Source organism: Camelus dromedarius, chromosome 7 (genome assembly GCF_036321535.1).
Source record: "Camelus dromedarius isolate mCamDro1 chromosome 7, mCamDro1.pat, whole genome shotgun sequence".
In the NCBI taxonomy this organism is placed as follows: Eukaryota; Metazoa; Chordata; class Mammalia; order Artiodactyla; family Camelidae; genus Camelus; species Camelus dromedarius.
The window spans coordinates 46014936-46034381 of record NC_087442.1 but is presented as its reverse complement, the minus strand read 5'-3'; the positions used below and the strand labels follow the sequence as shown (position 1 = coordinate 46034381).

Here is a 19446-nt window from a genome sequence, read left to right as displayed (position 1 = left end):
CTGTTTCCTACTTCCCTGCAGTGCAGCCAGGGAGGTCTCCAGTCATCAGCCTTCCCCACCACAGTCAGAGTCCACGTAGACTCAGACTTCACTGGGATGTTACCAGCTTTAAGAAGCCATTATCAATCTTACGGACGTTTCTGACCTCTATAACTCACTCTCATTAAGCACTTCTCCATTACAAGTCCTTGCCTCATCTCACAAGAGGATGTCGTTTTTCTGAGACACTACCTTATCTGTTAGAGTATATTTTTCATTACTGTCTGAAATGTGGGCATCTCTCTAAAGCATTAGCCCTTCTACCAGAAATTGAACGTGACTGACTTGAGTGTAATTTACATTTACGGGAACTTCTGCCTCCTCCTATAACATCTTACTATTAATGCCACACTCCCTACCCCCAAATTCAGAGAATAAACTTTGTTTAATCATGAAGGAAGCAAAGGCTTTCTAATACTCCTTATACCCTAGAAGTCAACTTTCTTCAAACTGGTTACTAAGAGGTAGGTTCAAACTAACAAGGCACTATTTTCAATAGCAACCCTATGGCCCTACAGAAAAGACTTTTAAGATTTCCTACAAGATCCACTTGTTAGGGCAATCTTATGGCCCTACAGAAAAGACATTTAAGATTTCCTACTAGATCCACTTACTTCCAAAAATTGCCTCAAGCTGACGCAGAAAAACCTAAAAGAATTTCAAAAGAGAAATCATTTAGATAACTCTGAGAGAAAAAAAGCAAACAGTATTTTACATTGCAAAGTTCAACATGTAGCTCTGGGCCTTCATGTTCAGTGTACTGGTTGTTTTCTTTCCACGTCAAGAACCAGAGACCAACCCACTGGTACGTGAGAAGACTGAATGCTATTTGAGGCTGCTTTAGTTTGAAGAGCTCCCCTTTACTTCCCTATGTTTAGACCAGGAGACAGCTTCCACTTCCTTTACTCAGTCACACCAGACACACACGTGGCAGAAACGGATCTTACACTGTGGAAACCTCTTCAGAGTTTCTTCCCAAGATACTCATCCTCTCGCCTCAATTAAGTCCAGGAAAAACCTGATATTCAGCCTTGAGGCAAAGCCAACATATATGCATTTTCTAGCAAGCTGTAATTTTAAAGTACATTCCCCATAAGCTCTTGTCTGATCACATATTCAAACGTTTGCCTCAGAAAATAAAGTCACTCCATCATGGGCAAAATCAGGTCCATGTCAGCGCGCAGAACCTTACAATGCGGACCACTAGCCAGACAGCTGACTCTGGGGAAATATCATTCTACTTTCAATACATGACCCCAAAATGAGAACCTAACTTGCCCTTTACTCTACACACTTCATTTACTTATTTAATGGGTTTTTCATTTCCCTTCAGGGATGGTATCCCTTTTAACATTTTATGAGTACCTGTAACTGTGATGAGAAAGTAGAATTAAGATAATAAGATTAAGGAAAACTCTCATTGAAAAGGCCTTTCTCTTTATATGCAGAAAGACACCCCTTAAATTGAGGAAATGGGGCCAATTTAAGACATTGAACAGGACAAAAGGACAAGTGTTCTCAGAAGTGTTTAAAGTCAGTGCTGTGCTGGGGCTCTAACCCTCCCTCACCTCTTCCCCATTGCAGAAGGTGCGCCTTCCAATCCTCCACACACACGTTTACCTCCCTTAGGGCATCTGAGCATCCAGCTCAGTCAACCATCAGGACTCTCAGTAGAGGAGCCCTTCCAGGTCTGGTCACACCAAAAATCCACTCTTCAAGTGCCTCAGGCAAGAGGGTAGGAGGTGGGGAAGAAACAGTTGCTTCTAACTCCCTTCCACAGTCCACATATTTGGGAAAAACCAAACCTACCTAACTCTCCAGCAGCAGGGCCTTCCAAAAGTTAGTTTCCCCATATCTGTATCTGCCCAAACACTTATGTAGCGAAAACATTGAGCCAGTCCAGAGTCCACAAGCACACTTTACCATCACCCAAAACTAAATGGCTGGAAATCATTTAACCCCTGCATGACATACAAAGCATGCAAGACACGCCACCCCAAGAATGAGGGAGTAATCTCCTTGCATCATTTGTCAGTATATGGTGGCACAGAGATGAAATAAGTAAGAAATATAAATATAAAATAAAAGTGTCACAGTGGTATAAAGCTAACTAACAATCCAATTACAGATCTTATACAACGCCTCACAGGACTGTTACTGCTATGGTTCCAGACTCTGTCCCTTCTCTCATGACCTCACAGAAAATGCCTCGTAAGAGGACTGGTAGGACAAGGGAGGAAGTTTCACTCCTGGGATAGAACTTTGACTGGATATTAAGCTCTCAGTTCCAAATCCATCTTTCAACTTTGTGATGCTGGGGCTGGGACTCTGCACTCTGTGGCTCCTTTGCCAGCCGTTCCCTATTGGTTTCTGTGGATGTTCTGCTTTGTAAAGCTATAGCGACTAACAGTATGTAAAGATGCAGTAATAGATAAATAAACCAAGGAAACAGACTAGTTATGTAAGAAAGACCCATACATATATAATCCCTTGATTTATGACAGAAGTGTCATTACTGTGAACTTGGGGAGAATAATTTTTCCAATAAACAGAGTAAACTGGGTATCCATGTGGAAATTTGAAAAGAATAAATATTACAGATGAATTCCACATTAAAACATGAAATACAGAACTATGGAGCTTCCAAAAGAAAGTGCAGGAGAATGTCTTCATGAGTTGGGATAGTCAAAAATTTCTTTAAAAGTTGATAAATTATACTATACATTAATACTAAAAACTTTCGGTTTGTCAAATGACACTGCTATGAGTGAAAAGTATGTCTGAGTTAGAGAAGATAATTGCAGTATATTTACCCAAAATAACACATTCAAATTTACAATAAATAAATAAAAGTCTAGAAAAAGCAACAGACCAAAAAAATTGACTAAGTACGTCACAAACACACACAAGGATATCTGTGTCCATATCTCTGTCTCTACATCAGTATCTTCATCAGGGAAGTGCAAATAAAATGATGATGAGATACTATTACACACACACACACACACACACACAAGGCACTAGAGGAAGACTAGAAAGCAGGAGCGCAGACAGCGCATGTTCCTTCCCACAGATCCTCTGCTCGAGTCAGCGTCATCCTCCCAGCCATGGTCTCCAGCTGCTCTGGGCACTCCCAGAACCAGCTTCACTACATCCCTTCTTCCCCGATCCCAGGCACCCTCCATGGCCAGGGAGCATCCCTCACTCAGTCTCAGCTACTCAGAGCTCTTCCTTCAAGCTTCTAGGATCCGATAAGCTCAGCCTCTTCCCTTGACCCCTTTCCTCCCTGCTCAGCCCTCTGGGCAGTAGCTGCTGCCTGCAGTCACTACCTAGGGATCCCCTTTGGCTCTTGCAGCCAGCCCTCTAGCACCTGTGTAGCTTCCCCTGGGGTGATACCTAGTGGTTTTTGTGTGTGTGCTACAGGCTGGATCTGAGTGATTCAAGCCTAAGAACTTAAAGTTGGGGGGGAATAAATTTGGTTTTTATATCATTCCGAAATTGTAGTGTGCACTTGTATGTACCAAGCATTTTTAAAGGGCTTCAGCGTGCATAATCCTATTAATGCCCATAGCAACCCAGTGAAGTGGCTATTATCATCCTCATGTTAGAAATGAGGAAAATGAGACTCTCAGAATTTTAAAAACAGGTTCAGAGCTCAGAAGACTAGTAAGTAGTGAAGCTGGGATACAACTCCAAGTCTGACTCCAAAGCCCACATACAAAAAACTCTAAGGCTCTTCTAGATACTCCATGCTGCTTCAAAGGGCTGTTTACATGGTTCACAAATAACTTAGTATAGGGATATGCTTTCTTCCTAGGTCTTATTCTGTAACAATCCCCTTTCCTTTTAATATGCCATCACTTGATTAGTAAGACAGTGTCATTTGTCCCATGCTCTGGACTTGGCTACTTTTTTCTTCATGGCATTTAATTTGTGCTTCTATCTTCTATTATTTCCTGTAAACTCAAAAGTCAGATTGAAATTGAATTCAGTCAAATCTTTTTTTTTAATAAGAATATTTCACCTATGTTGCTATGTATTACCTACTGCATCCAATCAGGAGGCACATAATGTCTGGTCATTCCACTTTCAATGATTCCAAGATTAATAGGTGGATTCAAAGTCTAATCCCTCCATTATTAAGAGAGCACAGACCTACAAATGCAAAGTTATCATCTTCTATGATAAGGCTTTGGCACAAGACAGCCAGCACACTCAGCATGCACAAATAAAATGTTATACAAAGTGCCTCCTCCAAAAGGAAATCAGATAGTGTTCATTCAAGTCTTCAAGGAAAGAAATATTCCAACAGGTCATCCTACTCCTGATAAGCCCTCAGTAAGTTTGTTTTTGTTAATAAATATTCCAAACTATTTAAAAATTTGTAAAGGGGTCAAAAGTCAACCACGCTTCTTACAAGTCAGTGTTCTTGCTTAATTCTTTAAATCCTGTGTGCCCATACTGGCCCATCTGAAAGTGGAGATAATGTCACCAACTTCATCTTACCTCACAGGACTATGGGAGGGCAAAATGAAAAGTTAGATACGGCAAATAAAAATTTATTCTCATAGATTAAATTTTACTCAGAATGAGCAAGAATGCAACAAACTACAAGCTTGAGAAGCCACCAAAAATACAGCAAGCAATGCTTGATAAGCCACTGCAACCTAAATTTGAAGAGATTAAACTATAAATGAATTAAAAGGAAACTGCCTCTTGCCTGCAGGTGATTTGCTAGTGCACTAATAATTCACATACTTAAAATTGGCTGCCACCATTTGACTATTTCATTGACAGCAATATTGCATCAGATACAGCTCCCAAACAGAAAATCACATTTACCATGGCCCATGTTAAAAGAGGATTAAACCAGTAATCTTGAAACCCTAACACTTGATTCAGGGACCCATCCTCCAAGCTACTAAATTCCCTAAACTAAATGTTAATCTAAACAAGAAAATTCTTTGAGTTTAATCTAGTAAGTCACTGTTTCCATCTACAAAAGTATACTTTTTATACATTATGGGGGGAGGATATAGCTCAGTGGTAGAGTGCATGCTTAGCATGCACAAGGTCCTGGGCTCATTCCCCAGTACCTCCTCCAAAAAAATAATAAATAAATAAATAAATATACATTATGTAAGTTGAAAAATATTCAGCATAGACCAAAGAACCAACTCCTCCTACAAAGATTAAACTCAATACTATTGTTCTGAAAATAAATGCTCTGTAAAATATTCTGAGCATAAATGATTTGTTACTAGCTGGACCTCAGACCAGCTTCCTTAACTCATTACCAAAGAAATTTTTTATCCATTCTTTGCGTTTTGATGAAGGTCCTGGTTTAGTGACTCTTCAAATATCACTGTGCAAGACTAATGTGAAACACACAAAAGCTAGTTACTCTTGATTTTTATATTAAAAACACATAAAAAGCTGAGCAATTTTCCCTGTACCACCTTTTCCAAAGTAGGTTTTAAGAACTTTCAGGTTCTATCATCTAGAAGAGTCAACAGACTTTTCCTTTTATCTTTTCAACCACTGGGGTCTCAAATTCTCACCATGACATCATCAACATGTTAAAGGCTATTTAACATGTAAGCCTGATAAAGGCTATTCAATTGTGCTAAAAGGTTTGTGTTTATATACAATCACTATAGTGCCACCATCTGAGCAAAAGAAAGCACAGTAACATTTTAAAACAAAGCATAAAATAAGCAGGTTATTTATTTTTAAAAAATTGCCAAGGAGAGAACTTCATATTTAAATACAACGAGCAAAACCCATCAGAGTAAATAAACGTACAGTTAAGGGAGAGTGAGGAGAAGAGGGATAAATTGGGAGTTCAAGATTTGCAGATACTGACTACTATATAGAAAACAGATAAACAACAAGGTCCTACTGCATAGCACAGGGAAGTATATTCAATATCTTGTAGTAACCCATAATGAAAAAGAATGTGAGAATGAAATATATGTAATGTATATGTATGACTGAAACATTATGCTGTACACCAGAAACTGACATGACATTGTAAACTGACTAAACTTCAATAAAAAATAAAAATTTAAAAAAATTTTTAAAAAGCCATCAGAAAGATCTCAAACAAGATTCTGTTAGGATGTGACTGAATGAAAAGCTTACCCAATTACCCCAGTACCTGTTTCAACTTTATCTCAAAGAGCAGATTTTTAAAAGATATGGTGTACCCTCATAAAGAAAAGCCCACTGCAAGGTACAGACCATAAAAGAGAAGGATTTTGTGTTCTAGAACATCCAAGAGTGGGAGAAGGAGAAACCCCTTCAGAAAAACTAAGAGTAGGCTTAGATACTGAAATCTTAGTTTTAAATAAAGAAATTCTTACCTCCCACTGTAAGTGAGGCGGGATATTTCGTATCTGAAGTTTCCGAATCCTGCAGAAGAATTAAAACGTTTTTTAAAAGAAAAAAAACACAAAAGCAAAAGATATTAATAGCCAAGATGGATGTTTAGAAACTACTAAATATTAATTTTATATTAACTACAAACCAATATATATAAAGAAAATGCAGTCCAAGAAGGAAAAAGGAGACAAAGTTAATCACAGGATTCATATTGAGACCATTTGGAAATCTAGCATCATTGGATTGTTATGGTTTACTCTAAAAGCCACTAAAATTGGCAGATACAATGTTTGAAAAACATTTCATCTGATAACTGTATTCTAAGTTCAAATCCTTTAGCCTCAAAGTAAGCATCCCAGAACACAAACAAAGCCTTAGTCCAGATGTTCTTAATCTGAGATTGCAGCCAAGGGGTCCATGGATAGAATTCAAGGAACTTGGATAGGAGGGGCGGGCTGTGGGGTGGGGATCACATATTTATTTTCACTATCCCCTGACTGAAATTTAGCACCCTCTTCAACTCTGAATGCTGGCATCAAACCACAGTAGAATTACAAGACTTGTACTTTTGACATTAATATAAATCAGGTATTTTCCTATCACATTAAGTTGCTGCAGATCTTTAAATATCATGTACACTCATTACTGAGAAAGTCAGCTGTGTTGCTAGCAATTGTCACTTACGTTAACAGCACATTTTGAATTTTAACATTTTTCCAACTGTAGTTCAAAATAAATGATTTCCTTTATAATCATATGTATTTTATTTTATACATTAAAAAGCATCCTAAGAGGGCCATACATTTCAGGCTGCCAAAGGAGTCTATGGTACAGAAAACATTAAAAATCCCCCAGTTTAGTTCAAATGCCTATATATATATATACACACACACACACATATATAACACAGTATGTATTTCATAAAATAATAAAAATTTATTGTCTTATATATCTCCTCTTCTACCCCCTCCTCAATGATATCAGAGGGAGAGAGCAGAGGAGAGGGGGTGGAAGGAAGGAAGGAAGGAAGGCACATGAATTATGTGAGACTGTACTACGGATACTCACACTAGTCACACCCTTAGGAGGGAAAGGAATTTACAGTCAACTAGCTATTTTTTTTTAAAAATGAGACTAGCATTTAGGCACAACATCTCAAGTGAAATAATTACATTATTTAACCTCTAGAATTAGAACTACAGTTAATTTCCCTTTCTGGTTCAAATAATCCACTTATTTTTAAGTACCAGGGCAAAACACCAGCTTAGATTAGATTCATAGCCTAGTCCTTTGTCTTTTCCATTCACCCCAAAGCACAAGAACAAATAAACGCCACAGACACTGCCTGTTCCTTAGGAAACACTAAAAATGTAGATTAACCAAACTCAGGTACATCCTGTTTGTAATCATAAAATAGAGGGTGAAGGAAAAAGCATTCTTACATTATTTTTGTGAGACAGTAAAACAAAGCACAATCACCACGGACAGTGTATCAAAGAGATAGTGAGGCAATGTCAATTTAAGAAAAAAATTTTCAAGCACCACCTAGTCTCAGAATTTACAAATGCTAGTCTGGGATCTGTTTCAAAAATAACTCATGCACTAGTAATTGTTAAAGCTGCAGGATGCATACTGTATCTCTCCTTCTGTATAAGTTTTATATTGTATTTTCTATAAAAGCCTTAGAAAGATAGACCCTGATAAAAACATTTCTAAAACACAGATTTCAGAACTGCCATATCTTGCTTTAGCTAGCAGAAAAGTTACTCACATTATGTAAATATTTACCCTGGGTAACCAAGGAAGTAAGAATTATTTACTATACATTTGCAGTTGCTAATCTGTCTTAATCAAGCATCTGACAGTTAAGAAATAGCAGCACAGTGTTAAGAAACTAAGTATTCATCTCCACTGGCATCACTTTTCTGGGTATATATACTACCCCAAATTTTTTCCAATAGCACACACATAAGCGTGTATATAGAGTTCAGGTCAGCTAGCAGGGAATTATCACAAAACAAAAATCTACTTCACAGGGCTCCCAAGGAATTCTTTAAATCGGATACCATTTTTGGTACATTAGAAGTACCCCATTAGCCATGTTTTCCCCACTTTTTTTAAACATACCCATTTACTTATCAGAAGTTACTCCAAAATAATTATGTCCCTTTAACGGCTGTCCAGTTTCCATTATCTGATTCTCTCAAGTTTCATTTAGGATTATTTTCAGACAGTTCGTGTTTGACATCTAGAATTGTTCTTTCACACTTACCCAGTAACTATTCTCAAACCCTGCAGTTTCACCTCTGGCTCCTAACCCCATGTTCCACACTCTTATCAGTACAAAAGCCAAAAGGCTCAGCACTAAAAGAGGCCAAGCAAAAGCGTGAATTCTAACCAACCAGCTCATAAACACAAACTTCTGAGCAGGAAGGTAGGTGAGAAAATCTCCCCCACTCAGCTGTACTAATCAAGTGTTTTATCACCTGTTTTCTGAGTTCTTATCTCCCATCTAAGCTTTTAGAATTAGGTTATATTTAGGTTTGATTCTTAATACTTAAGAGTCAAGAAAATGGATACTGATATTTGTTTCTACCATGTGATTACCAAATAATTACAGTTCAATTTAACTATCAGCAAATTAAGTCAGTTTTTCACTTCCTCCTAAAACACACCTAGAAGTACAGGATCACACCCCATAACAGGAAGGACTCACTGCTACATTCAGAGCCTGGAACAGTGTCTGGCACCTGAGAAGCACTCAACTGATAGTTAAATTAACATCTGTTATAATATACAGAAAGGGAAGAAAACAAGACCCAGATCTGCTATCCAGGAGCTACTAACATTTCTAACGATCTTAAGTTAGAGAACAAAAACCAAGAAAATGCTGATTCAATCATTTGTGCTATTTTATGTGTATTAAAAACCTTGAAAACAATCTAAGTTAACCATACAGAATTTAAGGGTTCCCCCCAAACAGAGAAAATGGTGAAATGGGGTGAAGTTTAAGTTCTCATTTAACCTTTAAAAAATGCTTACTATGCTTGAAATAGTTATGATAAAAAAATGAGTACTGAATTTTCAACAAAGTGAAGTCAGAGAAAGACAAATGCTATATGATATTACTTATATGAGGAATCTAAAAACAAAAAAGATACAAATGAACTTATCTACAGAACAGAAAGGGACTCACAGACATAGAGAACAAACTGGAACTATAGTTACCAAAGAGGAAAGGGCGGGATGCGGGGGAGAGAGAAATGAGGAGTTTGGGATTAACAGATACACACTATTATATATAAAATAAACAACAAGGACCTACTATATAGCACAGGGAACTATATTCAATATTTTGTAATAACCTACAGTGGAAAAGAATCTGAAGAAGTATATATGTATAACTGAATCGCTTTGCTGTACACTTGAAACCAACACAAGACTACAAATCAATTATACTTCAATAAAAAATAAAAATAAATAAATTTAAACATAAAGGGCGGGAGTACTCATAATTTATTAAAACTTCATCTAATTACAAGATAAAAAATCAACAGAGAAGCTCAAGTAGACCCCAAAAGGCATCTTCAAGACTTTTAGTAATAAAAGGAACTGATTTAAATTGATTTTACAGAAATTTTCAAATCGACATCAAATGAGAAAAATAAAATCAACCTCCATAAGCCCATACCAGCTTCAGTTATCATGTAGGATCATCTGACCTTGTTTATCTGTATCACACCTGTACCAACAAGTCCCACTTACATGGCCTGTCATGCTGAAGCACATCAGTAAATACCAACAAAAGGAACTTTTTTTGTTTAAAAATAACTGTGTCACCATTATTGCTCCTAGAAATGATTAACAAAAATCCCTTGATAACAGATAACCACTGTTTTTATTTCCAATTGCCTAATAACTATGTTTTTACAGCTGATTGTTCATATCAAGATCCCAACAAGATGCACATACGTACAATGTCTCTTAGGTCTGTTTGACATAAAAGTTTCCCTTCACTCTGTTTTCTTGCTATTTATTTGTAGGTTCAGTTCATAAATCTCGTGCAATTACTCATTCTGGGTTTATCCATTGCATCCCCTGTGTCATTTTAAATAACTGTCATGTTGAATTTGACATACAATGATATGTAATATCTTTATATTACAAAGCATAAGACATATACGAACCTATTTCACCAAGTAATTAGAACCAGACAATTGAAGTTACCGTGCTCCTCTCCCATCCCAACGCCTGCCTCCCAGAATGTAACTATAAACCAAACTTTTTGTCATTTTTAAGCCTTTTACATTTATATCCCTTTAAAAATGATTCTTTAAGTAGCCAAAATACTATTTCTAGTCCTTAACAACAGACAAAATGTTCACATTAAATATCTAGTCAGACTTCAGGTTTCACCAATTCATTTTTTTAAGTTTGTTCAATCAGTATCCAAAAAGAGCCATGCATTTCAGTTGCTTCAGTAGGACTCTAGTCTCAGTAACTACATATTTCCCTTTTTATCCTTGCAACTTATTTGGAAAATAAAAAACACAAAACCTGTCATTTGTCCTCTGGTTTCTCACCGTCTGGATTTTGCTAATTACACTCCCATGGTGGTGTTTAATATATTACTCTGACCTCTATAAAAGTGGTAATTAAATCTGAAGATTTGATTTGTTTTTGTTCATTGCTGGTTGTTTGTTTGGGGAGAGACAATAATCTATCCCTGGGGGAGTCTTGTACTTCCATGATAAAGTATGTTATCACTGGTCGTCTTCCTGGATGTTGCAATCACTACTGACCATTGCCTAAATCTACTGTTTCATTCAAGGTTGAAAACAGATTTTCTCATTCTATCATGCCTTCCATATTTTTTTATTTAGTTGGAGTTCTTCCATAAGGAATAACTTTCTTTTATCAAGCATTTGGATACTCTGATCCACAGTAAGTACAGTGAAGGCAGGATGAGTGATTCCTCTTCTTCTGCAGATGATTTTGGACCCCTTTTCACGTCCCCTCACTCACCTGATTCATCCATAGCTGTGTGGACAGTCCAAGCACACTGAAGCTGTCCACATCTTTCCATCCCTAAGCACACACCTTATGCATCTTTGTTTTATCTCAGGTTTTTCTCCAAAGCCTCAGCAGAGCTCTAGAACAGCCCAGAAGCAGAAAAGAAATGAAACTCTTAAGACAATCTGTGATTTACGGAGGGAAATGTGGAAACCAGTAGATAAATGCTCCAGTTTTCCACCTGGGAGGCATTCTGTACATTTCTCTAAGGTCCTATTTCCTTATGGCAACCTCAGTAAAGTATTCTTCATTGGCTTGTCCTAAACTCCCATTTCACTCTCCCCATTCCCTCATGCTTGCGTCTTGAAATCATCTCCAAAATAAATCTGCTTCATATGCAAATCCGCATCTCAATCTTTTCTTCCAGGAGATCAAAGACATTATTATTTTAAACTTTTCAGAATAATGACTTGGTCCCCTGGCATTGTCCAAAGATGACCAAATGCTTATTTCTTTTCAGCGTCATTATGGGTTCATAGATATTTTGTGTGTATCAATCCATTGCATTAATTCTTTTTTCTTGATGAAACTTTCTTTTCTGTGTTTGGTTTTGGGCAGGGGGTAATCAGATAGATAGATAAATAGATAGATAAAACCTATTTATCTATATTTTTATTTATATGGAGGAACTGGTTTTGTTCATTTATTTAGTTGGAGGAACTGAGAATTGAACTCAGGACCTCACGCATGCTAAGCATCCACTCTACCACTGATCTATACCGCCTTCCCGCCCCACCTCTACCACATTAATTCTTTTTGAGGCTCAAATTCCCAATCTTTGGCTAGTCTATGGAAGCCTCTGAGTTGATCCTGCATCTTTCAAAGTGACTCCAGTAATCTTTGAGAGATGTTTGCTTTCTCTTATTATAATCCAGGTTCAACGTGCACACTTCCCACCTACCCCATCTTATCCAGTTTTATCTACACTGAGCACTGGTTCCTTTTTGTCACAAGTACTACAGAGACATAATCTGGTCACTAGGGTGCTCACTGTTATTGGGTTGATCACTGTTCCTGGACCAGAGCTAGAAAATATACATTTTGTTTCAAAGAGAAATAAACCATGTGTTCATGCTGATTATAGTCATCCTTCCATATTTGCAGGGAATTGGTTCCAGAACCTCCTCAGATCCCAGAATCCACACGATGCTCAAGTTCCTTATATAAAATGAGTAGTATCCCATATGCTTTAAATCATCTCTAGATACTTAACAATACCTAAGACAATGTAAATACTACATAAATAGCTGCAATTTCAATGTAAATGAGATATAAATAGTTGCTGGCCCAAGGCAAATTGAAGTTTTGCTTTTTGTAACTTTCTGGAAATTTTTTCCCACAAATATTTTTGACCCACAGTTGGTTGAATCCACAGATGTAGAACCCAAAAACACAGGTCAACCAAATTTTCGATTCAAGTTTTAGATTACTAGATTTTTTTCCCCGTCTTTGATATTTGCATCTTTTTTCCTAGTAAAGTTTGACACCAGATATAAATAAGAATATAAACAAGAGAATGTTTTATGTCTGTTATGGACTGAATGTTTATGTCCCCCTCCCCACAAAATTTCTACGTTGCAGCTTTAACCCCCAAAGTGATCGTATTCAGAGGTGGGGCCTTTGGGAAGTATTTAGGCTTACATGAGGACATAAGGGTGAAGCCCCCACAATGGATAACTGCTTAAGAAGAGGGACCAGGGCTCTCTTCACAGGCACACACTGAAGAACGCTTAGGGGAACCCACAGCAAGAACGCATCTGTCTAAGTCAGGAAGAGGGCCCTCACCAAGAACCCTAAGAATCTGCCTGAATCCTGATGTTGGACTTTCCAGCCTCCAGAACTGTGAGAAATAAACCCAGTCTACCAAACAAACAAACAAACAAACAAAAAAAACTCAGTCTACAGTATTTTGTTATAGCAGTCCAAGCTGCCTAAGACAGTGTCTGTTATCTCATCCAACCTCACAGTCAGCATGTTACAGAGTAGGAGACAAAAGCACAGTTGACCTTGTCCAAGTACACACCACTCACGAGTGAAAACATGAGAAAACAGTTCTGGACATTGCAGCTCCAAAGTCTATCCTCTTAACTATATTCAACCTTACTGATTTCAAATGTAATCTAACCAATTACATAACCATATTAAATAGATTCAGAAAAATTACAGGTTGCATGTTAAACCGAAAAGGTCAAAGACATGCTAACCTTTGGCAAAATTTTCACTTTAGCCCAAAGCTTTAAACCATACATCAATTTTCATACCAAGGGTCACTACTGACATTAAATGGAGATTACATATTAATACCAAGAAAGGAAGCCAATTCCAACTATGCTGGAAACTCAGCTAATTTAACTGCCTCAAGATATTAGGAAAATTGTATACACCAGCACCCAGGCACTTGAAGCTTGTCATTCCATGCCGAGTCCTAGTACAAGACACACATGTGCATTAGATCTGCAACCTTCCAAACTATCTGTAAGTCCTAAGTGTTCATTTTCTTTACCTTATTTCTCACAAAAGGCTCGTCTCTCCTCTTTCTCTCTACCGTCACTTACACAAATCAAGAGAATCCACCCACTGCTTTTCTACTCCATAAAGAGGCTGAGGCTTGGATTATGATCTAACACTGCTAACATCTGCTGAAGACAGGAAGAGAAAAACCAAGTCTCACTGGTAACATGTTCCTTTTTGCCTGGCTTTCTTACAGGAAGAACTGGGATACATGGTCCGTATGTGAACTGGTCATTTTTAAATAAAGAGCCAAGCCTGTGGACTCAGAGCAGTATGGTGCAGCCTTTTCAACCTGCCACCTGGGGGCACTCTGCACCGGCTGCAGATCTCCATTCCAGCTGTGCCCAAGCAACACAGGCTACACCCAGCGAGGAACCTGCTCACCCTGGCCAAATTCAGTAGTTACTTGCATTAACTTCAATATTCAATACTGTAATTATACCAATCCTTCCTCGTTTTACACAGTTAAGAATTAGCTCTTTAAAAGGTCAACCTCAATTTTTTAGAAGCAGAACACTCTAAGGAGATGAATACCAGTGGAAACGATGTGTTTCACATTGCTGGTGAAAAGCGTCAATTCGCATAACCTTGCCTCATCATCGACTTGGCAGTCTCTTATCAAATCCCCTGACTAGAAAGGAGCACAGCCTCTAACTCAAGGATTCTCTTTCTTACATCATTTCCTTAGGTAAAGCTGTACCAGGCTCCAAAACTTAGTTTTAAGTTTGTAAATAGAGAAAACTAGGAAGAACCCAGATGTCCAAGGAAAAGAGATGAGTGCAAAGAAAAAAAAGGCACCAAAAACTTACATAATGTTGGGGATAGAAGTGTTCCACATCGTGATTGCGGCTGTGCTTTCACAGGTGTATGTTAGCTGTCAAAACTCATTGTATTCCATGGTTTTAAAAAAGATGCACTTGACTGTATAAATCATACCTCAACACAACTGTTTAACAAAAAGGGATTAGCGAAATAAATTACAATATATACAACAAAAACTCACGAGACATTCTAAATGTGTAACGTTTAATGAGGACATATGTTCCTAACATTGTTCATTGAAAAAAAAAGCACATTACAAAACAAAACATGGATTATGATCTCATTTTAAAATGTGTGTTTTACCAAAGAAATGAAAAAATGTCCCCATGCAGAAGAAGAAAAAATGTGCAAACAGAAATAAAGAGGAGTGGTATAGCACCAAAACACTGATGAGCTCTGGCTGGAACAAGCACAAGCAGTTTTCAATTTCTTTTTGCTTATGTGTTTTATAAAATAAACGTTACTAACTGTTAAGGGGAAAATAAGCTATTATTTCCAACCTGCAGTATAACATAAGATTAATCAAGAGAAAACAGTTATCAGTCCAACAATTCTAACCAGCTCCCTAACATCAGTTCTCTCTCCCCTCCAAAGATTTTACAGTCTGGCAGAACAAAGTAGGCATTTCACAACAGTCTTCAAGAAGTGTCAGTAAAACTGGGAAGGAGGGAACAACGTTGAAATTTAGGAGTGAATCGGGTAGACCTCAGGCTTAGAATCTCTGTGAAAGACTGAATCCCACCTACTGGATTGAAGTTAGGAGGTCACATGTTCTGTAAAGAAAAGCGCATTTGCTCGAACACTTAATGGGGATGCCAGATCCTAGTGAACTCAACACTGGACAGAGGAAAGGAAAAGAAGACAAAGTATGTTTTCCCTCAACTGTACAGGAAGAGAGATGTCATTCTAAGTGTGGTCTAGGGAACGCCTACATTAGAATCACCAGGAGGGCTTACTTAAAACGAAGACTCCAGGGCCCCCATACAGACCTCCTAAATCCAAACCTCTAGGGATGCAGTGGGGAAATGTGGTTTCACACACAGTTTGGTGGCCACTGAGGTCTATTTAGCAGGGCAAGTCCCATGAAGGCAAAGTTGTTTCTACCTCACTCATGACTGTATACTCTAGTGCTCAGCAGACTGCCTGGCTCATAGTGGGCATATGTTACTCAACGTTGCTTAAACAAAGGAACAAAAGGCTCACTACAGCTCCAAGTGAGAATCGAAGGCGATTCTTCTGTCATCCCCCAGCTCCCAGATCTCCAAAGGAGCACCATCCAGGCCCCCTTAACTAAAATAGAGGTATGTATCTTTTAAAGGTACACACCTTATCATCTTAATCTACATAGAACAGCCAGACAGCTGTAAGTGTATGGATGGAAACCTGACTGAACCCAGGGGTACTGGGTTGGTCAAGTCCAGGAAAAACTGACTGTTCTTCTATGCGCTGCTCTTATTACTAATGCTTGCAACTATGCACTGCCATCTCTCTTGTAGGAGACTAAATGTCCCTTAAAGGGAGGAATATAGTTAAAGCTCTTAAACTTCCTTAGGATATGTGCAAAGCAAGATGACAGAATACTCTGAAAAATAGTTAAATTAATAGGGTACAAACTGATTGTTGATTCCTGAATAACCAAAGATTTCTCTAGTCATCATACTGAGAATGTGAAAATGTGCCTTTAATCAAAAAAGTCACCACGAGTATCTCAACCAACTACAGAAAACACATGCAGTTGAACATGAGGGAGAGTTTCTATTTAAATAAAAGACTCATTGTCTATATGACTCAAAAGTCTAGTATAACATTAACACAAGATAGCAAATTACACATATATTCCTTGAAAATGAGGGTGGTCACAAGGGAATAAAGTACTCAGATACAAAATCTCTAATATGTTTGAGTCACATTGAAAATTAATCATTCCCACATTTTTCCACTGTTAAACTAATTTTATAAATACCATTACATTTTTTTCCAGCAAGACTCACCATATTTTGTAACAAATGATTTGAAAAGTTGGTAAATCTTTTATTTTTTAATCTATTTTATTTTATTTTTGTTATTTGTTGGGGGGGAGATACTAGGTTTACTTATTTTAGACGGGGCACTGGGGACTGAACCCAAGACCTCATGCACGCTATGCACGTGCTCTAGTGCTTGAGCCATATCTTCCCTCTTGGAAGTTGTATTATCTTAAAACTACTCTGTCCAATGGAATAGTCACTGGCCACACAAGGCTACTGAGCACTTGAAACACGGCTAGCCCAGTCTAAATTGAACTGTTCTTGAGTGTAATACATGTAACAGATTTTGAAGACAGTACAAAAGAGTATAAAATTTCTCAATAATTTTTATACTGATCACATGTTAGAAAATTAAAATTTGAGATCAGGTTGTAGAATATACTAATTTCACCTGTTACTTCTTACTTCTTTCACTGGCTACTAGAAAAGTTTTATCACATATATAGTTCACATCTTTCAACAGGACAGAACTGATCTAAGAATTGTATATTCGATGTTCAAAGGCAAAACTGACTGAATTTTATTTCTGTTTATAGAGGTAATTTCAGGATCAAACAGTGTTTTATATGGTGGAATAATTATTTTCCACATAAGTCACCATCACTAAGTGAATTATACCTGTAAGAAGAGGTGTTATAAAAGGACTCAACTTTTAAAAGTAGTATATTTTGGATATAGGGGTATCTCTACAGTAACACTTTTATTTCATATTACTGCTAATTGGATATAGCCCTTATCCAAGGCAAATCTTTGGATTTGTGTTTTTTTTTTTTAATGGGAAAGATGCAGTTGGTCATTATCCAGTTCTAACACTGGTCATGATCATCAACTTTAAGTAACTACAATAATCCCACTACACCTGAGAGTCTGAAGAATGTAGAGAGTTTTTAGCTGCCTTGTTTCCCAGAAGTAGAGCTATACAATCCACAGTGTTTATATTTCCAATACATTTTGTATCATCAAATAAAATAAGCAAATAATTGTTATTGCTTGCAAGAGAATCGGTACAAAATTCTGTTTTATGCAATTGAAAAATTCTTATGTAGCAAGAAAACAAAGAAGGTAGACAAGTTTAATCCAAGTATTTATGACATTCCTCACCCAAGGCAACTCAACTCTTTTCTTCCAAGATGTAACCATACTAGACTTTGCAGATACCCTTTCACTGTGATTATACACAAAAACACACTACCTATGACGAATAATATCCAAGCCCATGGAGAACACAAGTCTCTCAAAGGAAGAGCTCCTGGTCTTCTTTAGTATATAGATATGACTGGCCAAAAAAGTTTAACATAGGCAAAAGGAGAGGGAGCACTGAACACCAAAGGTATAAAAGGCTCTCAACTTTGCAGAGTACTCACGCTCAAGTGTAACCAGAGCACATCTACCTGCCCTCAGACTTTCTCTATAACACAGATACCAAACCCCTTTACTCCCCAAAATGTTCTAACCCTTTTTTAACTATCAGAAAAACCATCACAAACCAAATCTGTCATTAACAACCTGTACAGTACAAATTTTAGTATTAAATTTTAGTAGGCTGGACTTTAGACTTTAACACCTTGTAAAAATGTTGAAATAAAAGCTTGTGCATTTTCAAAACACTTAAGAACGTGTTAAAGGACTAAGCTCTTTAATTAACTGCCTAAGACTGACCTATAGAAACAAGTGCAAAACCTAAGCTATCAGGACAGACCGTCCACCAGAGGGCAGCACACCAGGACTCTGACACACCCCTAACCACCAACCATCTGTTCATTTACATACCAGGTCATTTTTATTTTTACACAGGTTTCAGAAGGGCTGGGGAAAAACCTAGGTCAAAGTTTTAACTTTTTTTCCTCTAAGAGGTTCTACATCATACACATACACTTACATTTAGCATGCTCTCCTGACGATGAAAACTGGAACACATCTTACATGTAAAAATACTGTATCAGTTATAAATATTGGGGATTCTAAGTCCCTTCCCTATAGATTTATCTGATGGACATCATTAAAATAATTATGTATTCCTATGTTTAAAACTTTAGGTGTTTGAGGACTTGGGAAGGCTTTAAATATATAAAGTGGGCAAGTGAAAAACTAGCTATAGAACTCTATCTTCTCTCTCATACAAGCAGCAAAATCAACAGGAAAAATACTGTGTGCAACTTGGTCTGTCTTTCCAAAAGCCTGTAAATTCAGAGTCATAACAGTTCTAAGACCAAACAAACAGCATCAAAACAACTAACCAGAACCAGATCTGATTTACTTGTAACACCCAAATTTTAAAATTTTGTAGATTAAAAAAAAAAGACTTTCAAATGGGAAAACAGGTATACGTATGTGCATGACTGGGACATTATGCTATGCACCAGAAACTGACACATTATAACTGACTGTACTTCAATTTAAAAAAATTCAAAGAAAAAAAACTTTCAGAATCTTAATAGCGCTCATTTTTTTTCAGAAACTGCAAATCACCTAAGCAGACCATCTAAAAAACAGCCCAGCTGTGTATTTACAGTTATTGCCAACTATGATAATGGCTAAAAACGTTAATGTACATATCATTCTTATAGATCTGCTTTTTTAATTGATTAAG

The 19446-nt window shown here is 37.3% G+C and overlaps 1 protein-coding gene across 4 annotated transcripts in view; it reads right to left on the bottom strand.

The window, feature by feature from the left end:
• IGF2BP3 (insulin like growth factor 2 mRNA binding protein 3) overlaps positions 1-19446 on the bottom strand; it is a 121924-nt gene that overhangs the window by 79830 nt on the left and 22648 nt on the right. For all 4 annotated transcript variants that reach the window (XM_031455046.2, XM_031455047.2, XM_064487505.1 and 1 more), the window contains exon 3: positions 6405-6453. In XM_031455046.2, the coding sequence (XP_031310906.1) occupies positions 6405-6453 (49 nt within the window). The remainder of the gene's footprint in view (positions 1-6404; positions 6454-19446) is intronic.